General features: G+C 39.3%; 1 protein-coding gene across 3 annotated transcripts; it reads left to right on the top strand.

The window, feature by feature from the left end:
• Positions 1-428: 428 nt before the first annotated feature.
• Positions 429-22142, top strand: DNAJB14 (DnaJ heat shock protein family (Hsp40) member B14). Of its 3 annotated transcripts, XM_056490664.1 has the most exons (8): positions 429-767; positions 6321-6495; positions 14046-14191; positions 17135-17320; positions 17669-17763; positions 18408-18517; positions 19731-19903; positions 21580-22142. In XM_056490664.1, exons 1-8 carry the CDS (start codon positions 635-637, stop codon positions 21702-21704), a joined length of 1143 nt encoding a protein of 380 aa, XP_056346639.1. In that variant the 5' UTR covers positions 429-634; the 3' UTR covers positions 21705-22142. The 3 variants fall into 3 exon arrangements, 2 of the variants coding, with proteins under 2 accessions (XP_056346639.1, XP_056346641.1); XR_008840428.1 differs by lacking the exons at positions 17669-17763; positions 19731-19903; positions 21580-22142 and adding an exon at positions 17824-17928 and having other exon boundaries at positions 437-767; positions 18408-18506; XM_056490666.1 differs by lacking the exons at positions 17669-17763; positions 21580-22142 and having other exon boundaries at positions 438-767.

Below are 22142 nucleotides of genomic sequence, written 5' to 3'. Positions count from 1 at the left end.
TTTCCCTAAGCTCTTGCAGGCAGTAATCTCTGCTGCAGCACTGTAGCTGTAAGGCGGTGACCTAGATCGGAGACGCCAGTGCGACCTGTGCTAACTGCGCTCCTCTGGCGCTGCGGTGCTTCCCTGGCTCAGCACCCGAGCGCTTCCTTCCGGCAAAGCGGTGCTTGCCCTGCTCCGATTGCTGACACTAATTACAGTGAGCCGCTACGGCGCTAATGAGTACCTTAAGGCATGGCCAGGCACGGGAAGCAGCGGCTCTGCGCGGGGCCGCGGTGTGCGGCAGCGCGCACGGTACTTTTCCATCGCAGCCGGCTCCCTGGTGGGGCCGGGCGTGCGGCGGCGCTCCCGACGGGACCGTCCCAGCGTTCCCGGCCCTTCAGCCGCTCCAGGCCGGGCAGCGGCGAGGCCCCGGGCGGGCGGGGCGGCGCATGCGCGGCGGGGCCCGGAAGGGGCGGCCGGGCTGGCACCGGTGCGAGCGCCGCGCTGGGGCTGCGGCAGCGCCGGGGCAGCGCCGGCATGAGCCCTGCGGAGTGAGCGCAGCCCCGCCTGACGCCCCGCGCCGCCCGCCTCCGCTCTGGCTTCGGGCCCCTTCTCTCTGCGCTGCGGCGGGCGGAGGCGGCGGAAGGAGAAGCCCATGGAGGGGAACCGGGACGAGGCCGAGAAGTGCATCGGGATCGCGCGGGAGGCGCTGGAGGCCGGGAACCGCGACCGCGCCCTCCGCTTCCTGGGCAAGGCGCAGAAGCTCTACCCGACGGAGACGGCCCGAGGTGAAGCCCAGCCCCCTCCCGCTCCCGCTGTCCGCGGCCCGGCTCTGTCAGGGCGGGCGCAGGGGGAGCCTCCCTGGGGGGCCCGGCGGGCTGAGGCGAGCGGGACCCGGCCGCGGAGCCGGCCCGGGGGCCGCGCCGGGGCTCAGGCGCGGGCTCGGCTGCGAGGGGAGGCCGTGTGTGTGCCCAGCAGCAGCGCTCGGGGCAGGTGCCTCCCCCCGCAGGGCACGGCTGGCGTCAGGCGCTGCGGAGCAGTGGGTTCGCCTCCTCCGGTGCCTGGGGATCTCCCGGGCCGACTCAGCTCCTCGCCTGCATTCCCCCTCCTCCCCACAGCCGTCAGGAAAAGCGCAGCCATACATGCGAGGCTTAGCCCCGATTAACATCAGGACATGTCAGGCCCCAGGCCGAGACAGGCTGGGTTGGCTTTTTTCTGTCATTGTGAATCACCCCTCTCTAACAGCTTGCGATGAGAGCTGCAGCTCGAGTGGACCGTGTCTTCGTTCTCTAATATACTCGTGGTTTGGGTTTTCTTGGGTTTGATCCTTTTTTGGTTGTACAGCAGCCTCATAGGGATTGCACAAGGGTTTACCTTTCCTACAGAAAATGGAATACGTGGCTTCCCCCAACACTTAATTAGCTCTTCTGACTATTCCACGCTAAAAACTTAAAAAATATTTAGCAGCCTTTAAGCAAAAGGTGTTTAGAAATAATTGTTTGAATGAAACAGTAGTAAGGTTTCAATGTATCTAGAACTGTTACCTGTCTTGGAGCCTTTCTGTGACACAGTGCCAGAAGTCAGCTCAGAACACATTGGGATGCAGCAGGGACTTGTTGCGTTCCTGTGGTTCTCACTGACGTGGTCTGTGCTGTGGAAGGAGTAGGAACAACTTCAGTGCTCTCCCTGTACCACTTAAAGGTCTCAGCATTTGCCATTTCTGGAGTACAAGTCTGAGGCAAAATCTTGACTGGAAGTCGCTGTGAGGAGATGCAGTGAACATTTTTGTGCCTCTTATGTCCTGACTTAATATATGCAGACAATGAATGAAGATTTCACTGGTGCTTTTCTTTTTTAATTAGTGTTTAATTTTCCAAGTGTTTGTTTTTTCTCCTGCAAGTCAGCATGGATGTTGCTATATTCCCCTAAATTTCTGTGACTTGAGAACATGACATGCATGAAAATACTTTGAGCTTTTTGGAATTTGTGTTGGTCAGGAGGCAGGAGGGTAGAGGATTTCAATTGAGCTCCTTCTGTCAAGGAGAGCAAATAGTTTTGTCTGCTTCACACAGCTTATTATCATTTTATATCTCAAAGATAAAAGAGTAGCTTTCAAGAAGAAAATCTTCATCTGGCTTGTTTTGAGCATTTTGTTGATTGTTTTTTAAAGTAGGACTGCCACCACATAACCACCATTATAAAGTATTCAGTGCAAGAAATAGATGGCTAATTAGGCTATTGTCTGTAGGACACTTGTTTTATTCACTGTGGAAATCGGCAAAGTCAGTCACAAATGAGGCACAGACCTGGGGAAAAGAAGATGGCCTTGTGGTAGTGGGCTGTAATCTGGGGAATTGTGTCTTTTGAACTAAAAGCTTCACAGAAATTCTCTGTGATGTTAAGTTAGTCAGTTCACTCAGTTTCCATTAGTTTGTGCTTCGTTTTTCAGGTACTCAGCTTGAAACAAGGGCCTGATTTGTGAACTGGTGGGCAGTTAAAGCTCTATCTGAAGCTGAAGAGATGTGTAGATGCCCTGATACCACTGAAAAAGTTCAGGCCCTAGGCCTGATTTGAACTAGCTACTTAGAAATTAGGGGACTCTGTAAACTTCTGGTATCTATGTGCTTCAGTTTTCTAGCTTTAAACTGATCTCATTTTCTCCCAAAACAACACCAACACACTGAATTTATTTTGGTTTTAAAATTGGAGGCACTTAAATGGCCCTCTTAAAAGTGCATTAAGGTGCAGACTGTCTTTTTTTTCAGGACAGGTTGTGGAAAGGGCGGGATTAATTTCAACTGGCGTTTTACACTAAGAACAAATTAAATTGCTCTCATTGGCATCTTTTAACTCGTAATTGATAATTCAGGTAATAAAAAATGTGTCATATCACATGCCAGCGAGAAAGAAGCAGTTCAGGTTCTGTGAGCCTATTTAGTTCTAACACAAATTCTGATTTTACAGTCATGATGTTGGGTTTATATGGAGCTAGGACAGTGTGGTGCAGCCCCAGTTGTCACTCTGCTCACTAATTTTTCTCTGGAGTGTGTATTAGAAGGTAGTTGAACTAATTTCTCACTGAAGTTGCAGATTCTTCATATGTTTTACCTTTAGTGTCGTTTTGAGAACAATTACCCACCATTTCGCAAATGAAGTTCTGTCAGTCATAACAGCAATGAGAATGGTAGTGCTGAATCTTTTACTGGTGGGAGCTTCCTCCTCCTGATGTTACAGTGGATAACAAAAGGACAGAGAATAGGTTTTAACTATTGTCTCTAAAACAATACTACGTGTGATCTGCTTTTGGCAACATTTACATTTAAAGGGCATTCAGCACTAGTTCAGTCATCAGTGAAGTTTAGTTTTGCTAAACAAAGCTTCTGCCTGAAATACGCTGACTGCAGCAGTGCTATTTTAAGGCTTTACTAGTGTGAAGTGTAAGGTCAGTGCTTATTTAATGATACTGAGCTAATGACTTCATAGTAGCAGTGTCCATGTTGACGTCATTATTTGCTAGAAAATTGTTTTACAATTCAGCCGTTAATTGTTTGATTTTGATTTTTGCTAATCACTCATCTTGCAATTGAGGAACCTAGTTGCTTGTCTGGGAAAGATTTTTAAGGGTGCGTTTAAAGATAACAAAGGACAAGATGTCCCTTTCAAACTTACGTGCTGTTCTGTTTGAAGGCAGAAAACAATGTTAAGGAGCACTTTTTTTTTTTTTCAGTGCTTCTTAAAATTTTGTTGCCCTATTTCTGATGCTACCTTTAAAACCAATTTTTTGGGAAGCATGTCAGCTTAGTTTTTAGGCTGTTGCATTAGAACAAATTCTGAATTAAACTGAATTTTACATTGGTGAAAGTGTGTGTGTGGGTCATGTTCAATGCATAATGCAATCAAATGTGGTCAAGGATCTTTCATTCAACGGTGGGTAATAGTACACACCAGAGAGGCTTCAGAGACATTCAGAGATAAGATTCGTTGTCTTACCTGCTAACAAAGTAAGTCTTTGGTTCCCTGTATGCCCTGTTTTGAAATACTAGATGCACATTGAAAGTTTTCTTTAGTGCACTGTTAGTACTACGGTTCTAGCAGCTGTTTTTACCACCAGCAGTTCATGGAAGAATCAGAGTTTTTTCTGAATATCTAAACTGTATCTTTTATTTGAAGGAAACAATGGCCCCATACCCTTTGTGTAGTTTTTTTTTTTTCAGTGTAGGACAATAGCATGTTTGTATACGCTGTGTCCTGCTATTTTAAGAAGTTCACACTGATATATTTGAATTTTATTTTTTTAAGCATCCTGCATTGTATTCTCAGCAATGCAGCTCTGCTGTGAGGTCTGAGAAGGGGATTAGAAGATAGTAGTGTTTAAAGTACAACTGCAGCCAGACCTATTAATTAAGAGACTTAGAGCTACACTTGCTGTAAAGAAGCACTGGATGTTAAAAATGCAAACCATTCCCCATGCCTGTGTTTCTGCCATGTTTGCTCCCACAGGTTCTGCATAAGTGTTGGTGCAGGGATGAGAAATTTCTAGAGTAATACCAGTACAAAAGGAGGAATTGCAAAACTTTGAGTAAGCATTGTTTCAATAAGGCCACATGTTCAATAGGATTCTATATGGTGCCATTGTCAAATGCGATACTCACTGGATAGAAAAATATTTTTTTGTTTGTTTATTTTCTGGTAGCACTTGTTTGGAGTACATTTGGACTGAAATGTTTCCTTCCAAGGGCACTCTCTGTTCAAAGTGTTGTTCTTGATTATTTCTTAACCTGCAGACCTGGTCACCTCGTTGGAGTTGTTATTATTTTATTTACCTCAGAACTTCATGTGCCAGAACGGAGGACATTAGAATAAAGTATTGCAAATATTGAATATGTCCTTCAGTTATAATCCATAATGCAACTGTAGTTCTCCTGTTTTCAAGCTCCAGATTTCATTTGTAGTGAATGCATCCCCTCAGTTACAACTAGACATCTAAAGCTTAAGGAAAAGTTGTTCCCTTATATCTGCTGTAAAGAGCCTGATCTGACCAATCCACAAGTCTTGCTGAGGCAGGTGGAGGGCAGGACCAGCTCTGCAGTCAGCTGACTTTCTTGTTCAGGCTGAGTGTAGCTATTCACTAATAAGGGAATATAAGAGTAAATACTGGGGAGCCTTTAAGAAGTGGTGGCACTTCTTTTCAACAAAGCTCCCTTTTAATTTCTTCCTGTGATATACAAGCTATGATGTGTAGGATCACAGTTTGTTGCTCCTCTAAGAAAGACCATGCTAGGCAGAGGAGATTTTTTTTTTAAATTTAGGAGAAAATTCTTAAGGATTCTTCCCACTGACTTTCTAGAAGAAAGTGCTATGCTTTTGAAGTGCAAGGGACATATTTCCTTAGCAGTTTTTATTAGTGCATTTTTAATGCAGATGGTAACTCATTTTCTTTATTAAACAAATTTAGGATATGTAGTTTGCCATGTTGCTCTGAAGGGATCTATTTTCAGGAAAGGTGGACTATTTAAAAATCTTTGATCTATATTACACTTTTTGCACAGTCCCTTATGTTAGAGTGGTATTGTTTCTGATTCATTACTAAGACAGATACCCCCCCAAAAAAAAGGCTTATACACAGAAAGAAAAAACAGACTTTGTGTATAATGTTTGCTAAAACTGCTAAATTTGAGATCTGCTGGAAATCGTGGAATGGAAGAGGATTTCAAAAACTAGTGGAAGCCTGCTGGTTTTCAAGATTCAGATATTGAGTTGCGTGTACTTGGCTGGTCCTGAGTTTTTTGTGGCATTTTAACAGTGGTTTGAATTTAAGCTGATACTGCCTGGAAGGAACAGAGCATCAGTTTGTGGCCACTAATGACTCAGGTTGCAGATAGGTATGTACTGTAGGAACTGAAGTGTGCTGGAGATGGGCTTGATGTCTGTGTGGAATAATTTGCAGTTTCTATAGCATGTAAGGATAGTTCCTCTTCTTCAATTTATGGTTGCTTATTCAGGTGTCCAGGTGTTTTCACCCCAAGGCACAGGTTCAGTGCCTCCATAAAACATCTAGAAATGAAGCACCTGGACAAATTCTCTCCAGTGTTACATTACCTTGGCAGAGATGGATGGGAGGAGTCAAAATTAGTTGACTAATTTTGAAACACTTTTCCCACAGATTTGCCATGAAAAGGAATTGTTAGACTGGCTGCAGAAACATTTGTGGCACAAAGTGGTGATTTGATAAGGAAAGAGGATGTAGCAGCTAGTCTTGTAATGTGGTGCTCTCAACTAAGACACTTGAGAGCCCTGACTTAATCACTAATATCTATAATGATACACTGTTGTTTTTATAGTTTTGTTGGAAGCTATTATGAAGAATGGAAGTACTGCTGGGGGAGGCGCTTACTGCCGAAAACCAGCCAGTAGCAGTGATCAAAATAAGCCCAATAGCACGAAGGAGAGCAATGCATCTGCTGCAGGTGAAAGTGGAAAAGGCTACAACAAAGACCAAATGGAAGGAGTATTAAGGTATGGCTTAAATATGTCACTGCTTTTCATTCTGTGTATTATGTACTTGTCCTTTCAACTCTGTCATCTAAAGGAGCCACAGGAAGTTTGAGGTTAGCTGAGGGGTTACTTGTACTGAACTTTGACTAGAAGGAAGAGGGGAGTTTTGCTGGTTTTAAACGCTGAATGAGACACTGCCACTTTCTGCAAGAAGGATTCTACCCCTTTCTTCAAACTATCAAGGCTATTTTATTGGAAAAAAAAGTACTCAAAATAGTTATTGAGTAGAATTCATAGTAAATGGAAAAAGTGATGAAAATTCTGCTGTATAACTTGCAGGAAAGTGTTTCTAATCAATATTTTTATACTAAAGATACATGCTCACTCCTAAAGTTTGTTTTCAAGCTAATCTTGCTGTACAGGCTGGTCTTGTCTAGACAAGAGTTAAAATTATTTCGGTTTGGACATAAAAGTGTCTCAGAAGCACTGGAGCACATAGTCTGAGTTGCAGTATAAACTCTGCTTAGTGCAGTTTGATAGTATTAAGATGAGGTGACATCAGGAAAGGATGTGTGAAAAGAAACAAAGGTCAATAAAAATGTCCTTTTGAGGCAAGGAACTCCTAAGTCATGTTATCACTGCCCACTTGCTGGCTGTAGGAGCAAGAAAAATTGTTTGATATGTGCCCAGGTTTCTGCTAAAGAAATATGGGTATAGTGGGGAAATTGCACACCTCAAACCCCGGTATTTTCAGAACAGCCTAGCCCAAATATTTTCAAGGGAGCTTGAAGGGAAATCAGGAGATCCCTGTCTCCTAATTTGTGCATAGTGGATGAACTGTTGTGCATAACAGAAATTTATGGGGATTTTTTTTCTGTGCATCTGTGTAATGTAGGTTACTGTTGATACTTACTATCTTGGGATCTTCCTGAAGTTCACTAATCTGTTAAGCTGTGCTAACAGTGAGGAAAGAAGTAGCTTCTCTGTTGATAGAGAAGCTCTGCATTCAGGCAGGTAGACAGCAGCAGCTCTCACATGGTTATCCTCTGGGTTTTATTTACTAGAGCTTTTCATTTATCATCATCACTGCTTAATTAATGCCATTGTCTTGTGTGATACATCTAAAATAAAACCCGGATAAGCCCGTATATTTTTGGCCACCCTGTATCAACTGTCAAAATGAATGCAGAATGTGTGTGTGTGCACAAAATATCCAGAAAGAAGTGCTCTGTAAATGCAGCTTTGGTCAAAATAAGACATGTAACATACTCCCAGAAAGCTGCTGCAAGGAGGGCTGTGTTGGTGCCAGTAATCACTCACCTGTGACGTGCGGTTCTGAGCTGCAGTCTGCTTCGACATCAGGCTCTCTGCAAGATCAGTCTGTTTGATTGTTTTAGCAGAAGGTATGTTGCCTACTTTGTCTTGACTGAAATGGTGTTGTAGAGCTAACTTTTTTCTCTGGTAGGCTTTTGTGGTATTGGGTATTGCTTTCTTGGAGGGACTTTTTCAATGCTATTTAACTTAATCCAGTTTGTTGAGATCAGGACCAGAGTTAGGAGTATTCATGAATTGCACATGGAGAATAATCTTGATGCAACATTGCTTCAAGAATATTGAATATTGAAAATGGAGTTTAAAGCTTACTAAGATCTTTGCAAAATAAGCAATTGTAATACCTTACAGAACAACCCATGTTTGTTTGTTTTACATATCACTTAAAATCATGTGTTAAAACAGTATCTTCACCTTCACTTGGGGATAGCTGCCATCCTTTAATACAGCAGTTCATGAACCTTTAGAGAGAGATGGCATTTTTGTTTAGATGTTCAGCAATCAACAGAGCAAGTTTCCAGTTGGAAGTTTTGAAATATTTGATATGTTATTAGTTAGTGACATAAACAAACCTCTTAAAAAATTTGTGATTAAGAATTAAAAAACATGTGTGCCTTGCCAAGGAGAACAGAATTAAATACAAACAATGGGCTAAAATTAAATAGAAAAATATAACACATTCAGTGATGATAACTGAGAGAAAGTTTGTGTTTAAACCACAGTGAGAATGAGCTTTCTAGTTGGAAACATGACAGGCAGCATATGATATTGCTTCAGTCAGGCCCCAGATTTTTCCAATTAAATGAAACATGCCCCTTTGGGGAGGGTATTCTTTGGAGAATAGTTTGTCACCACCATATGCTTCTGCTCTACTGCAGTGGAATGGTTTTCAGATGTTTGAGTTGGTTAAGGAAATAGTGTGTGAAAAGAGGTGGTTTTAAACAGTGTTTCATGTGCAGTTTTTTGTCTTTTTTTCCTGTAAGGGAAGAAGTTTATAGACAGCAAGGTAGTGAAATCTCCAAACTTCAGTGAATTCTGACACTCAGCATGAATTTGACATTGAACAAACAGAGTTGATTTGCATGTGCATGACTCAAATATTCTTCCCTTTAGGAGTTTTTGGTTCAGTAAAGCACTTCTGCTTTCAACTACACTTCTGTGCCATTTCCAATGCTTTTGCTGTAAGCTTTAGTGAGATGTCAGTCAGGGGGCCTGGCTCTGAGCTCCATGGCTTGGATCACTGATTAAGTTCCTGGAGTTGTACAGCTTGAGTTTGCTTGTGACAGCAGATTTAAGAAGCATAGTGAAGATACACTTAGAGCAATGTAACTAATTTAGCTGCATTCATTTTCATCAGAGTTACTCTAGTAATGTAAGTAGGTATGAGTACAAACAAGCACCTCTGTGCTGGCTTCATTTTTTCCACATACACAGGGGATACTGATCACTAGCAAGTTACCATAACAGTTCTGTAGAGTATTACATGAGCTTGCAAGTTGCTCAACAGGGAGAAGCGTAAGATGTAACATATTTCCTCTGATTGCATAAGTGCAGGGTAATGCTGCTCTTTGTGGAGCTGTGCTCGCTATTTCAGTGTGACAGTTTGATGCTTGAGAGATACCACAGCACTTTGTTGCTTTTAAATGGAAATTCTTTGAAAATCTCATCTGTAGTACATGCATCTTTTTCTTAATGATTCTTACCGTGTCACTGAAAACTGGATTAAATTATCTTAACACCTGCATGCATGTGGGAGATACTGACAGGAGATGAACAGAATTATGCTAGGACCCACAGCAGACTTCATGTCTTTTTAGAGCAAGTGCCCTACAAGTCTCTAGGCAACTGAAAGCTAAGCAATGTCAGCTTAATACAAATGTGTAAGAATCATGTGCACAACAAAAAAAAGGAAGCATTTTCATGTTGTATGTTTTATATAGGCTCTCTTTAAATGATCTTAAAGTACACATGGTGTTTGACCTCTTTGGTTTCCTTTTTTTAAGTCAATGAGCATGTATTCCATGTTGCCTTTTTGACATCTGAAAGAAAACTGCCATGACTAGTAGTATGCTAAATTTGCATTGTTGTCTTGTGAAGACAGTGGTGGAATACTGTTTTTTCTGCCTTGCCAGTGGCTGCTTCTTGGAAGAAAGCACAAGAATCAAATTTTGTATTTAAATCTTTGTGGTAGAACCAAAACAAACGAATAGAGGCGTGAGTTCTGTAGAAGCCTTGCAAGGTAGGATTAAGTGTCATTGAGTAGTGGTCAGGAATAATCAGTAGCTTGATTTGGATTCATGTAGTGAAAAAAATTGCCTCTGCACATTTCATGGATCAAACTAGGAGTGGGAGTTGTGTGACTGACTTTCTCCAGGCATTCTGCTGACACTTTTGCAAATCCTGCAAAAAGAGAGGTATTGGTTCTTTTCTAGCATGGTGTCGAGAAGATAATTAAGTGGATGTGGATTAATAAGAGCAATCAATATGTGTTAAAAAAAACCAAACTACCAACGCAAAGAAATCAGGGCATACCTTTAATTAGGCTGTAGAGCTGCCATGAGTTGTTGAAATATCCAGTTGAATAGTTGAGAAATTAAGGTGGAAATCAGTCATAGAGCCTGTCACGGAAAAGTGGCAGAGAAGACATGATGGACTTTGTCAGAAAGCTCGTAATTAAAATAAAAGCTTAAATAAAATCTGGAGAAAAGTATGCTGAGGTAAACACAGCCCTGAATATTTCATATAATACACACAGTAGAAACAAACTGATCAGGTACATCCAAGAGCAAGGTAGTAAGGCAAGCACCCTAATGTGTTGTTGAATCTATCAGTGCAACAGAGATCTGAGACTTCTGCTGCATTTATTTCAGAAACTAGGGATATGCTGGTACCAGCTCGAGTTCCTTGACAATGCTGTGACCTTCTCTTCCTAATCTAGAGCACTTCTTTCAGGCCATGTTTATGTCACCCAAACTGTGACTGGCACATTCCCAACTCAGCTGCGAGATACCATTTGCATCAGGCTCTGGCATAATTGGAAATTTAACCTGTATAGATTTTGGTCTCCGTTTTACTGTGTTTTTTTGCTCAGCTCTAGGATCAGAAGTCAGTATAGCTTCCTCTTGCTGAGTTCTTTGTCACTAACATTCACATTGCTGCTTCCTGTGCTGCTCAGTTCAGATTACCATTGGGAGAAAAAATTGTGGCTCCCTTGGCATGCTTCTAGTTGAAGTATTTGTCTTTTGGGCCGTTCCTGCGAGGCTTTGGAAGACCCTTTGAAATACCTCATCATACTCCAAATTTCATGATTGTGCATTGCAGCAGGTATTTGATACAATAAGGCAAGCATCTCTGATAGGTTTTATTAATCTGATAATAGCTGGCAGTGCTGACCTAATCTGAATTGTAGATTTGAAAAGTGATCTGACAAGCCAGCAGCAGGATCACATCATTTTGTAGTCACAGGAGAACCAGTGGTGGTAGCCCTAGGGTTTCTGTAGGTGAGATGAGATATTTCAGGAGCTGAAGGACTTCCTCTGCTGTCAGCCATCAGAGCATGGAGAGCAGCCCAGCATCCAGCAGAGGTGTTGGTGCTGCAGTTTGAAGCTGGCTGGCCAGTTCTACTGCAGGTGCCTTGTCAGCTGCAAGCTGGGGTGGTGGAGCTCTGGAAATCGTGATGAGGTACCTCTGTCAACAGGTTGGGGATGAATGTAGGCCATTGCTTGCTCTCATGCTGTTTGAGAAGTCTATTCTGTAAAAGTCAAGTGTTACTTCAGGAACAGCCAGCAAATTTGCTAATCAGAAGGACAGTGCCAAGGTGTTGGCAGGGTACTAATAATTCAACAAGGAGAGAAATTACCTAAACAACAGAAATAATTTGATAGTAATTCAGATACAGAAGTGATCCAACCAGAAATGAAAAGTACGAGAAAAGCAATTAACAAAAAAAACAAAATCCCAAGCAAAATATCAGTGAAAACACCAAACTTCACATATGCCAGAAATAAAGAACAACAAATATAACCCATCAATACAAAATGGGCAGTTAGTAAGCCAGCTTCAGGATATCTGTTGCATGAAGGTGATTGCATTAATCCTTTAGATCTGTTGGTTGATACCCACCATTGCTGCTTCTCCTTTGAGGGTTGTCTACTGTGGAACATCCACTGGTTGTGAACAGGAGGGAACTCTCAAGTGGCTTTTGGGGAGTTAGAAGAACAGGTTGGCATCTATTGCATTGTTCTTTTTTTTTTTTCCATATTTCTCTTCTTGGCATCCTGTAGTTTGAAATGAATGTATATTGGGTCTGCTAATGAATAAACTTTCATGTTAGTTTTCTTTTTCACGAAAAATGACAATATGCTATTGAGGGAGAGAATTGTTGAGGATGCACAGTGCTTAAAACACTTGAATGAATGTTTAACACCAGAGTTTTAATGCTAAAAAAATAACTTTGCTAAACATTGATGTCTTGATGTGTAATTTTATATCAGCCAAAGTTCTGAGGAGTCTGGCCCACAAACAGATAGCTTAGAAACAATTATTGAAGAGAATTTAGGTTGGATGCTGAGATAGCAATTTCATGAAATAAAAGCTTAATTTGATACTTTTACACATTTAAATAAAGCTACCTGCTCTTGATACAGATTAATAAATCATCCAGGCATTGAAGCTATGGATTAAGGGATCTGTACACTACAACACTTCTTTCTGCTTTTACAGATTACCAAAAATAAGTTTCCAGTACTTTTAGTAAATTATACTAAAGAGTATAATTTAATGTATTTTCTTTCCATCCTTTCTTAATGGATTCACTGTGTTCTTTTTAGTTAGCTCTATCAGCTTCCTAATTGGAGCTTATTAAATGTTACTTCAATATAATGAGCTATATTTATTTCACAGGATGTTTGTGTTGGCAGCTGCCTGCATACATTAAATTCAGTGCTCCTGTGAGCATTACACCGAGGCTTCCATAAAAGCTTCTGTATTTGAACACAGGAAACAGGGTCCCCCAGATGAAGCTTGATTTGATCAATCTGTGAAGTAGGACGGACCACACATGATGTTGTGGTTGTACTTGTGATGCTCACATTCCCTTAATTACAGGATACCCATACTTCTTTCCTGAGAATGCCAAAGGCTGCTTGTCCCCTTGTTTTCCACATGGCTGCCCTAATGTTGGGAAACATTAAACCCAAATTTATGTAGAAATTTGTGCATGTAAGAGAATGCAGATACAATTACAGCCATGTGAAGAGACTCACATGAAGCTCTTAAAGTATTTATGGATGTAATTGCTATTTCTTGCTCAGACCAGCCCATTTCTTTTGGCATGCACCCAGTGTCAGTGTGCCTCATTCCTGCAGTGCAAGTTTGGGATTCAGCCTTTTCTTTCTGAATTCTTACCCAAGTGACTTAGTTTGGTTGTTAAGGTGTATTTACTGGTTTGATCAGTTCTTCCTGCCCACACAGAATTAATGTTCTCTCTTCTCCTAGAAGTGCTCTTTCTTTCTTCTCAGGTATTGTAAATTACATAATTTCCAGATTTTGCTTTTCCTGTCTGGGTTAGACAGCCTACAAAAAGAATATTTCTGAGATTTCTGTTTTAAAAATGCTACACTTGATTGTCTGAGATGAGCTAAATATGTAATTGCTGGAGCTGGTACTGTGACTTTGAATTTACATCAACACTTACAAAAAGATTATTAAGATCCAGGCACATTCCCAGCAGCAGAAGTATTCTCACGTGTTTTATTCCCTGAAAAGTGAATGCTTGAGTGGTATGATTTGACTTTTGTTTGGAGAAAGGGAGGTATTGTTTGCTTTGTTTTATGTCCTTCATACTGAAGTGCATGTGCTGTTTACAGTCAAAACAGGTTTTCCTACCTGCTAGTTGTGCAAAGTAAATTTGGAACCTTCTTTTTATGCATTATTAGCAGCAATATTAATGCAATATTAATTGTGGAATAGGAAATGCTACAGTAGTTGCAAACTGAAGCCCTTTCTTATGGCTGTGGTAGTTCTACAGTAGAAGTAAAAGAAATATATGTTGTAACTCAATAGTGAGTTTGTTATGAAAAAATGACATCCTTTGTTTTCAGGGTGGATATTTTTAAAATATATTGAAAGCAAAAGATGTAATATAATGCAGTAGTGTATGACCTCATTTGCAGCTGTGTGTTAACCCATTACTTTTACAACTTTTCATTTGCAACATTTTTTGTCATTTTCTTTTGCAGTATAAAGAAATGTAAAAATTATTATGAAGTCCTTGGAGTGTCAAAGGATGCAGGTGAAGAAGACCTAAAGAAGGCTTATAGAAAACTTGCTTTGAAATTCCACCCAGACAAAAACCATGCACCTGGAGCAACAGAGGCTTTTAAAAGTAAAACACCATTTTTACTTTATATTTCTTTTATGATTAAACTTCATCCAAATAAAACATATTTATCTGCATTGGTCACTTGTATTTTTACAGATGTAAATGTATTTTTGAGCTATTGTTAAACTGACATTTTTATTCAAGAAAATATTTGACCTTTGCTATATTAGAACTATAGGTAAATAACATGGACTTTGGCAGTAGGGCTTGGTTTCAGAAAATTGACTGTAATGTTCAGTACAGGGAACAAATACTTGATCTGTGAAACCCAATTGCACTTTTTTACTGTTGTTGACTTAATGTAGTCATTGAATTTTATTACATTGGATCTTTACTGTACTTGAGCTAGAAAAAGAAAGCAATCCTTGATAGCAAGATACAGTTTTTACTGAATCAGGTTCCACACTAAGTTACCTCTTCCTCAGAATTTCTTGTATGTGTAGTTTTACTACTTTTTCTGCACAAAAACAGCTGAGTTCAAGCATGGTCTTACTAGTAATTGCCTTTGACCATTTTTTGGGTAAAATTTACAATTTGACTTTGCCTTATTTAAGGCTGCCCAGCTTAGCTTTGTACAAGATGAATTGTTGAAGGAAAGCTTTTTAAAGAAAACTACACCTTCATCTCACATGAAGAAAATGTGAATCTGTAAGAAATGATGATGCATAAACAATCTGATTGTGGTACATATTTTTATTTTTTTCCTGTGTGAGGTTTACATGCAGACATTTGAAAAAAATCATTCGGATAAAACATTTAAATTGGGGAGGGAAAAGAAGGAAAAAAAAAGTCCTGAGCAAGACTTCTGATACAGACTTTAAGAGGTAATTATAATAATGGATTGACAATTCCAGGTGAAAAGTGGGTACAGCAGAGCAGGAAAGTTGATTGCTATTGATTCATTTAATACAGCTATGTGATGTCTTTATCTAAAAGATACTATTCCTATAAAATTGTCTCAGGCTCTCAGGAATAAAATAGTTCTTCCTTATTAATAGCATTTCAATAACCTTTAAAATGTTCAAAATCAGTTTCTTAATATTTTATTTAACCTGAGCACTTTGTACAAGTCTTATTTCTTCAGCTGAATTTCTGGTTTTTAACCAGATTAGTAAATGAACAGAAAATCTTGTAGGGGAATCTTGTTGACTAAAATTTATTTAATAACAACTATCATTTTCTTGCACTGAAATTACTGAAATCCTTTTGTATGGCTGAGTAAATTTATGGTTAAGTTTTCCTTTAAAGGTGTCTGATCAGTTTTTAACATACATCTGAGAAAAGGAGTTCATAATAATGCTTTTATTTCATAATAATGCTTAATTTTAAGGAAAGGTCACACATTATAAAACAGAATTGAGTTTCATGATAGGTAAGGTACTTACTTAGATCTTTACCTACCTAGTGCTACTCTTCTATTGTATGGAGCAATCTCACTGGAGTGAATTTTAAGTCAAAAAGTTTGTGCAAATATAATAACTTCTGCTGTCTTTTACCAATTTAATGAAAAATCTTTCTTTTTGGGCGGTGCCTTTTTTTCCATTTTTATGTCCTTTTTGAAAAGAAAATTGTATTGGAATCAAATCTGTTGTGAATTAGCACCAGGTAATCAAGAGCAAGGCATATTGTAACAGTATGGTAACTTCACTTTATATGCAGTCACCTGATTTATCTAAGTTTTTAATTGAAAATCTAAATTTTTACTATCAATTTTATCCTTGTACTGAGCAACAGAGCAATACTTGATGTCAGTTTATATCATGCTTCCAGTGCAAAATACCAGACTTCATTTCTTTGGGTTTTCTCCTCCACTTGGAGGAATTGCTTATGTTTTTTCCTAAGGGCATCTTAAAAGACACATAGCTAAAACTCATTAACTTTTGTGTAGGTTGGATAATGTTTAAAATATTAATTAGGAAGCCACAGTTTTATTTGCTTGTGTTGAGGTTATCGTGTTGCACCTTTCATGAACTTTGGATGACTGATGGCTTTTCAACACTGAAAACCATAATCCCTGTGCCTTGGGTTGGTTGGCTGTAAAAGAAGTCTTTTGTTGGAGAGGCCTGGAGGAGAGAGTAGAGAGGAAGGCAGAAATGGTTTAATGAAGAAATGACTGAGTGAATATTGTTCATCAAGTGACAGTACAAACTTTCCATCAACCTGTAAGATCATTATATCTCTGCACAGTGAGAAAAAAGCTTCTAAAGTCAGCAGAATATGTGGGTTTTCTTGCTGATTTTTTCCATGTTTACTTAAGTGATGTTTTTTCCTTTCTGCTGCCAAAATTGAAACTGTTCATTTGTGATACCATAGCCTAAACACGGAAAAGCATCAGGCCTGGCCCTCCAAACACCGAGGTCATATTGACTGCACAAGGAACACACACATTCCTCTCACACATGCATCTTGTACTCCTCATGTTACATCATGCAAAACTTTGTGTTATAAATGCAACCCACAAAATACCTTCAGAAGCATGTAGAAAAGTACATTCTCACTCTTGTGGACAATGAAGTTGGATCATTTCAAGAAATGATCACTTACCAAATGAAACCAAAGAAAACCTGCTGAGTGTATGATTTTTTTTTAAGCTAGGCTGCTAGAGCAATTACCCAGCTTCAGAGTCTCATTGTAATGCTTGATGCTTTTTTTGTTACTGCAGTGAGAGAGAATATTTCCAGAGGTGTAGGTGTTCCCCTAGAAAGAGCTCTCCTGCCTTCTGCCTCATTTAACAGGATAAAAGGCCTTTGAATAGTTGGTGGGAACTTTGTGGAAGCTATTCTAAGAAAAGTGGAGATGTTTCTGGAATTTGTTCTACTGTAGTTGTTTTGTAACATACTGTAAATTACATTGTTTTCTGCCTATTTTTGGCTTTGAAATTGCAATTTTCATGCTGGAATAGCTTTTATCATGCATTTATGGGAGTTGTTTTATTCCTTGCTTCAGAAATCGGAAATGCGTATGCTGTGCTGAGTAATCCAGAAAAACGAAAGCAGTATGACATTACAGGCAGCGAAGAGCAAAACTGCAATCACCCTAGCAATGGCAGATTCAACTTCCATAGAGGTTGTGAGGCAGATATTACTCCAGAGGATCTGTTCAACATGTTTTTTGGAGGGGCCTTTCCAACAGGTATTTGTATACATCAGTATAATTGTCAAGATGTACTGCCCAGAGGGGCATTAGAGTTTATGACACTATAAAATAGTAGAATTATTCCATTCAGCCTTGAACCCCAGCTTTACAATCTGTATCAGTTTATTTGTGCCTCAAGTATTGCTATATCCCAAAAAATGTCAGCTCTTTGGGGGTACTGTCATAGAGCTTAAAATCCTTATTTTAAGCAACTTTGAAATTGTAAGATACCTTTGTGTTATTTTATGTGCCATTGTGAGCAATGTAAAGTGTTTTATGTTGCTTCTGTACTGGCTCTAAATAGTATTTTTGTACATTATTTAAATGTGGATGTTCCTTCCTCAGGTAGTGTACACTCATTTTCTAATGGTCGTGCTGGCTACAGCCATCCGAACCAGCACCGTCAGAGTGGGCACGAGAGGGAGGAAGAGAGGGGTGATGTAAGTTTGAGAACCATTGGCTTTAAACTATGAAATTTGGTTTGATTTGTGATTCTACAGGAGCTTTGTACTGTAGAGGAGGATTTGTACCTGCCAGTTGGGTATTTTAAACTTCAGCAGGTGGTTGGCTTACTGACTGGTAAATAGGCATGCAAATTTGAAAAGGTAATAGCCTGGTTTTGTAAACCTGTTGTTGTATGTCACTCTCTTACTGGTGACTGGTATTATTAACCTAAATCTGCCACTTATTCTGGCCACTAATCCCTGTATGCATTTAAAAATTTATTTTGGCTGAGGTGAGAATTGAACTTACAGCTCAATATTCATCTACATGAATTATCTCTAGTCCTGTATAATCACATATCACTGTATAGATGAGACCAAGTCATGGCATACAACATAGCTGAATCCAGCTTTTATTTGGTAGTTGCTTGTGTGCTAACCCATGAACTCTTGCAGCTTGAGCACTCTGTGAATATTGTGTATGCATTTGAAAGTTCAGATAATACCACAGTGTTTGCAGTTACTGTTTTCCTAGCAGCTTTTGAGGCTTAAAGCAAAAAGTCAAATTTGCATTAAGTATGGTCAAATTTACCTGTTTGCTTGATGATTTATGAAATACCTGAATGTGTTTTGTTCCTTAGGGAGGTTTCTCTATGGTCATTCAGCTGATGCCTATTATTGTCTTGATCTTCGTCTCCTTGTTGAGCCAGTTGATGGTATCTAACCCTCCTTACGCCTTATACCCAAGATCGTAAGTAATGCTTAATTACATCACCTTAAAGCAGAGGGAAGGTATTGTAATCACCCTCTCCCACTTAGAAGCACTGTAGAGAGTCTTCCATTAGTTGGTCTTTCATTTCCCACAGTGAGGAAAGGGAGGGAAGGTATAGATGAAGCAGAACAAAAAATCTAGGTGCAAAGAACATGCTGTGAGAATGTAATGAAGAAAAGACATCAGCAGTTCAGGAGGTCTAGTACAAGGCAGTGGGTCCATGCAACATGGCATGTTGCAAAGGCGTTCACATGTCCAACATACTTAATCAAAACCTGAAATCTGCTAAGGCTTATTGCTCTTTTGGGGGTAATCTGTGTTTGTAGAAGGTGAAGAACTTGAAAGCAACTTTCTCATCCTTATTGAAGTGTTAAACTTAATGATGACTGGGAAGATTGTGTGTTCTTTGCTTCATTCTAGGTGATGGTAAAATCTTCATTTTCTTGTGAAGAATTCTACTTCTGAAACTTACTTGTTTTGTACAGTAGGATACTTAAAACCTTATTTTCTTGTGAGAAGTAAATAACTTGTATCAAGTGTGCAGCTAGCTGGTAGACTTAGTCCACTCACCACAATGATTTTAAAGGTCCTTAATTCCTTGCAGAACTCTCAACCCCATGACAGAAAGGTTTATTTTCTCCTGTTTTTCAGAGTTATCTAATTCTGGAGTAGGATGTTTTTCCCTTCTGCAACTAAGCTGTTGTAATGCTTAGAAAAGCTTCTCTGTTAAAGTGTTTGCATCCAATCTTTGATTTTTAATCTGCAGAATGCCAGCAGGAAAATGAATTTATCAGGGCTGGCAGCAAACACTTCAGAACGGAGATGCCTGTACTGGGATGCTACAGAATAGTGACCTGCTTCTGTTGAGTTTGAAATAATTTTCTGTTATTGAAACTTACTAATTGCCTAACTTGTTGCCTAAAGAGGTATGAAATAAGTGTCTTAGTAAAGTGGATTTTTTTTGGAGATCAAGTGTTTAAACAGCAGAAGTTTAATGATCAGTGAAATGCAATAATTTTATTCTCTAGTAGATTATAGAGCCATTCTTTTCATTATTTGTCTCAAAATAGCAAATTTAGGAATGTACTGGTATTATTCTGTATTGGCAATATTTTTTAAAGTCCATTTGTGGTGTAAAAAATAATTGAATTAATATTTAGTTGTTCTTTCTCCCCTGCCTCTTTTTTTGCAGAAGTACAGGGCAGACCATAAAAATGCAGACAGAAAATTTGGGTGTCATTTATTATGTCAATAAGGACTTTAGAAATGAATACAAGGGAGTGTCATTACAGAAAGTGGAAAAGAGTGTGGAAGAGGATTATGTGTCCAACATTCGTAATAACTGTTGGAAGGAGAGGCAACAAAGTAAGTTTGGTTACATGTAAGTGTGGTAATAATTTCATGAAATCATGCATTACTATAAAAATAAATTGCCTCAGGCAAGAAGGAAGTGCTCATATTATTACAATATCTTAATGCAAGAGTAAGTGTAATGTCCCCTGCTGCTTCTCACTTTAAAATTTCCCCAGTGCCACTTAGTTTTTGAATTTTACTCAGTGATCTAAACCATTTGCAAATTATCAGCAGTTTTAACATGCTGCTTTATCATCTGTGACCATTTCTCAGAAAATTAAAGACTACACTAAATTGATAATGACAAAGCTTTTGTCCTTAACTCACTGTGATTTCTAAGAATTCTCCTGTCCTCCACATTACTTAATCATGGCAATAGCTCACTTCCCTAGGTGCTTTTATATAAGTAAATAAATAAACCAGAAGCTTACATAGGTGTTTCCAGAGAGACGAAAAAATAATCTGCCTTGGACCGCAGTACATACAAACACTGCTTTACCAGGCAACCAAGGACAGGCAGCATGTCCTGTAAAACAAGGGGGTTTAGTTTGCCATCTGTTTCCCCAATCTAGTATTACACAATAAGTTACTTCTTTTCAGAAACCTAGAATTCATTGTTAAAGCATAAGAAAACTGAAGAGCACCAGCCTTTTCTAAATCAGCACCAATTTTAATCAGTTATTCTGTTGTCTGGAACCATTTTGTGAGCTCTGTGGGAACAGCACTGCTAAAATTACATCAGTGTTGAAACCAGATGGTTTTAACTTTTCAGGTGGTAAACTTCAGTCATAGCTAAGTGGAAAAATTCATTCATGAACTGTCAGTAAACTGACCAGAAGCAAATAGAAAACAATTCTCTGAGTTAGATCACATGTTCCTGCCTGGCATTAGTCTCTGCAGTCTACTTGTTTGGTACTTGTAATTTATCAGGTTGTGAAAACTACCCAAACTGATTTTTAGTAAGAGGCTTCTAATAGTTTGTTAGGGTTTTTTTTCTGATTATAAAAATGGCTGATTTTGTGGTTTTAGGATTTAAAATACCTATTGTGTGTTAAATCTCCTTGACAGTTAAAATTTATCCAGGGTTGATTGACATTTAAGAATGTCTTGCATTTTGTGTTGAAGTGACTTTTGAGTTGTAAAAAGATTTTTCAGGATTGAAATGCTCAGCAATGACAAGCTGTTGAGCACCAGTATAATACAGAGGGCTCTTAATTATTAATAGCTCTGAACACTGACAGTCTGAATCTGCATTAATTGAAGTAAAGGGCTTAACATTCAGATTGGAGTTTTTGGGGCACAGACAAGGTGCTAGAGGTATCAATAACGTGCAGGATCACTGAACGTGGCCTGTATTTGTAGTGTTTAATGAGGTCTGAAGTAGTAGGGGATTTTTTGTTATTTTGTTGTCGTTGGGGATTTTTGTAGGATGTGGTTTTTTCTTTGTAATCAGATGCTGCTGTACGAACTCTGAGGGAGGTGGAAGGGTGATACAGCTTTACCTACTCAAAAAGATGGAATTGTTACAAAGATCCACCCAAGGAAAACTGTAGCAGTTCTGTTTAGGTGGTGTCTGAGGGAAGTTAGAATGGGGCAAGGGTTAAAACCTGAGGTGTGTTGTACAACTCTGTCATGTGCCAAGTACTCAGTTTGTAACCAAAAAAATATTTTCTCTTTTCTCCTTAAAGAAACAGACTTACTTTATGCAGCAAAAGTATATCGAGACGACCGCCTCCGAAAGAAAGCAGAGTCCATGTCCATGGAGAACTGCAAAGAACTAGAACGGCTGACCAGCCTCTACCGAGGAGAGTGAGCTACAGTTACACACACCTTACTTGTGTTGTTATCTCTCCTGTGAACTGAGAAGAGATTTAGTTTCACCATGGATGCTGGAAAAGAGGGTGGATGTAAAACTCTACTGTGTAGCTGTTTCCAGAAACCTTATGCTGAAATATCATTTAATGGCTTCTTTACCTACTGTGAAATATAGGTAACTTTAATTGTCTAGATTTTACTTCAAAGCTTCTGTGAATTCTTTCAGCAGAGAGAATAGTTCAGAAAGGATGCTATACTTGTAGAGACTTAGTCATAGTGGTTCTCCTCTAACATATTTGCCATGTAAATATCTGTGGAAAGAACACTTTGTGTATATACGAGTTAAATGACTTTCTATTTAAAAATCTCAGAAATTTAGTTCCATACTACATTTTGTCTCACTGATGGAATAAATAGTATGATTACATCACTCCTA

This window comes from Oenanthe melanoleuca, chromosome 4, assembly GCF_029582105.1.
Source record: "Oenanthe melanoleuca isolate GR-GAL-2019-014 chromosome 4, OMel1.0, whole genome shotgun sequence".
NCBI classification, from domain to species: domain Eukaryota; kingdom Metazoa; phylum Chordata; class Aves; order Passeriformes; family Muscicapidae; genus Oenanthe; species Oenanthe melanoleuca.
Note: the sequence above shows the minus strand (reverse complement) of the source record. Positions and strands in the feature narration are given on the sequence as shown.

What these genes read in the sequence shown, in the direction of transcription:
- DNAJB14 (XM_056490664.1), top strand. Translation starts at nt 635, where the DNA reads ATGGAGGGGAACCGGGACGAGGCCGAGAAGTGCATCGGGATCGCGCGG. An exon ending in CCCGACGGAGACGGCCCGAG is followed by an intron (nt 768 to 6,320) that starts GTGAAGCCCAGC and finishes TTGTTTTTATAG; the next exon opens with TTTTGTTGGAAGCTATTATG. An exon ending in TGGAGGGGCCTTTCCAACAG is followed by an intron (nt 17,321 to 17,668) that starts GTATTTGTATAC and finishes TTCCTTCCTCAG; the next exon opens with GTAGTGTACACTCATTTTCT.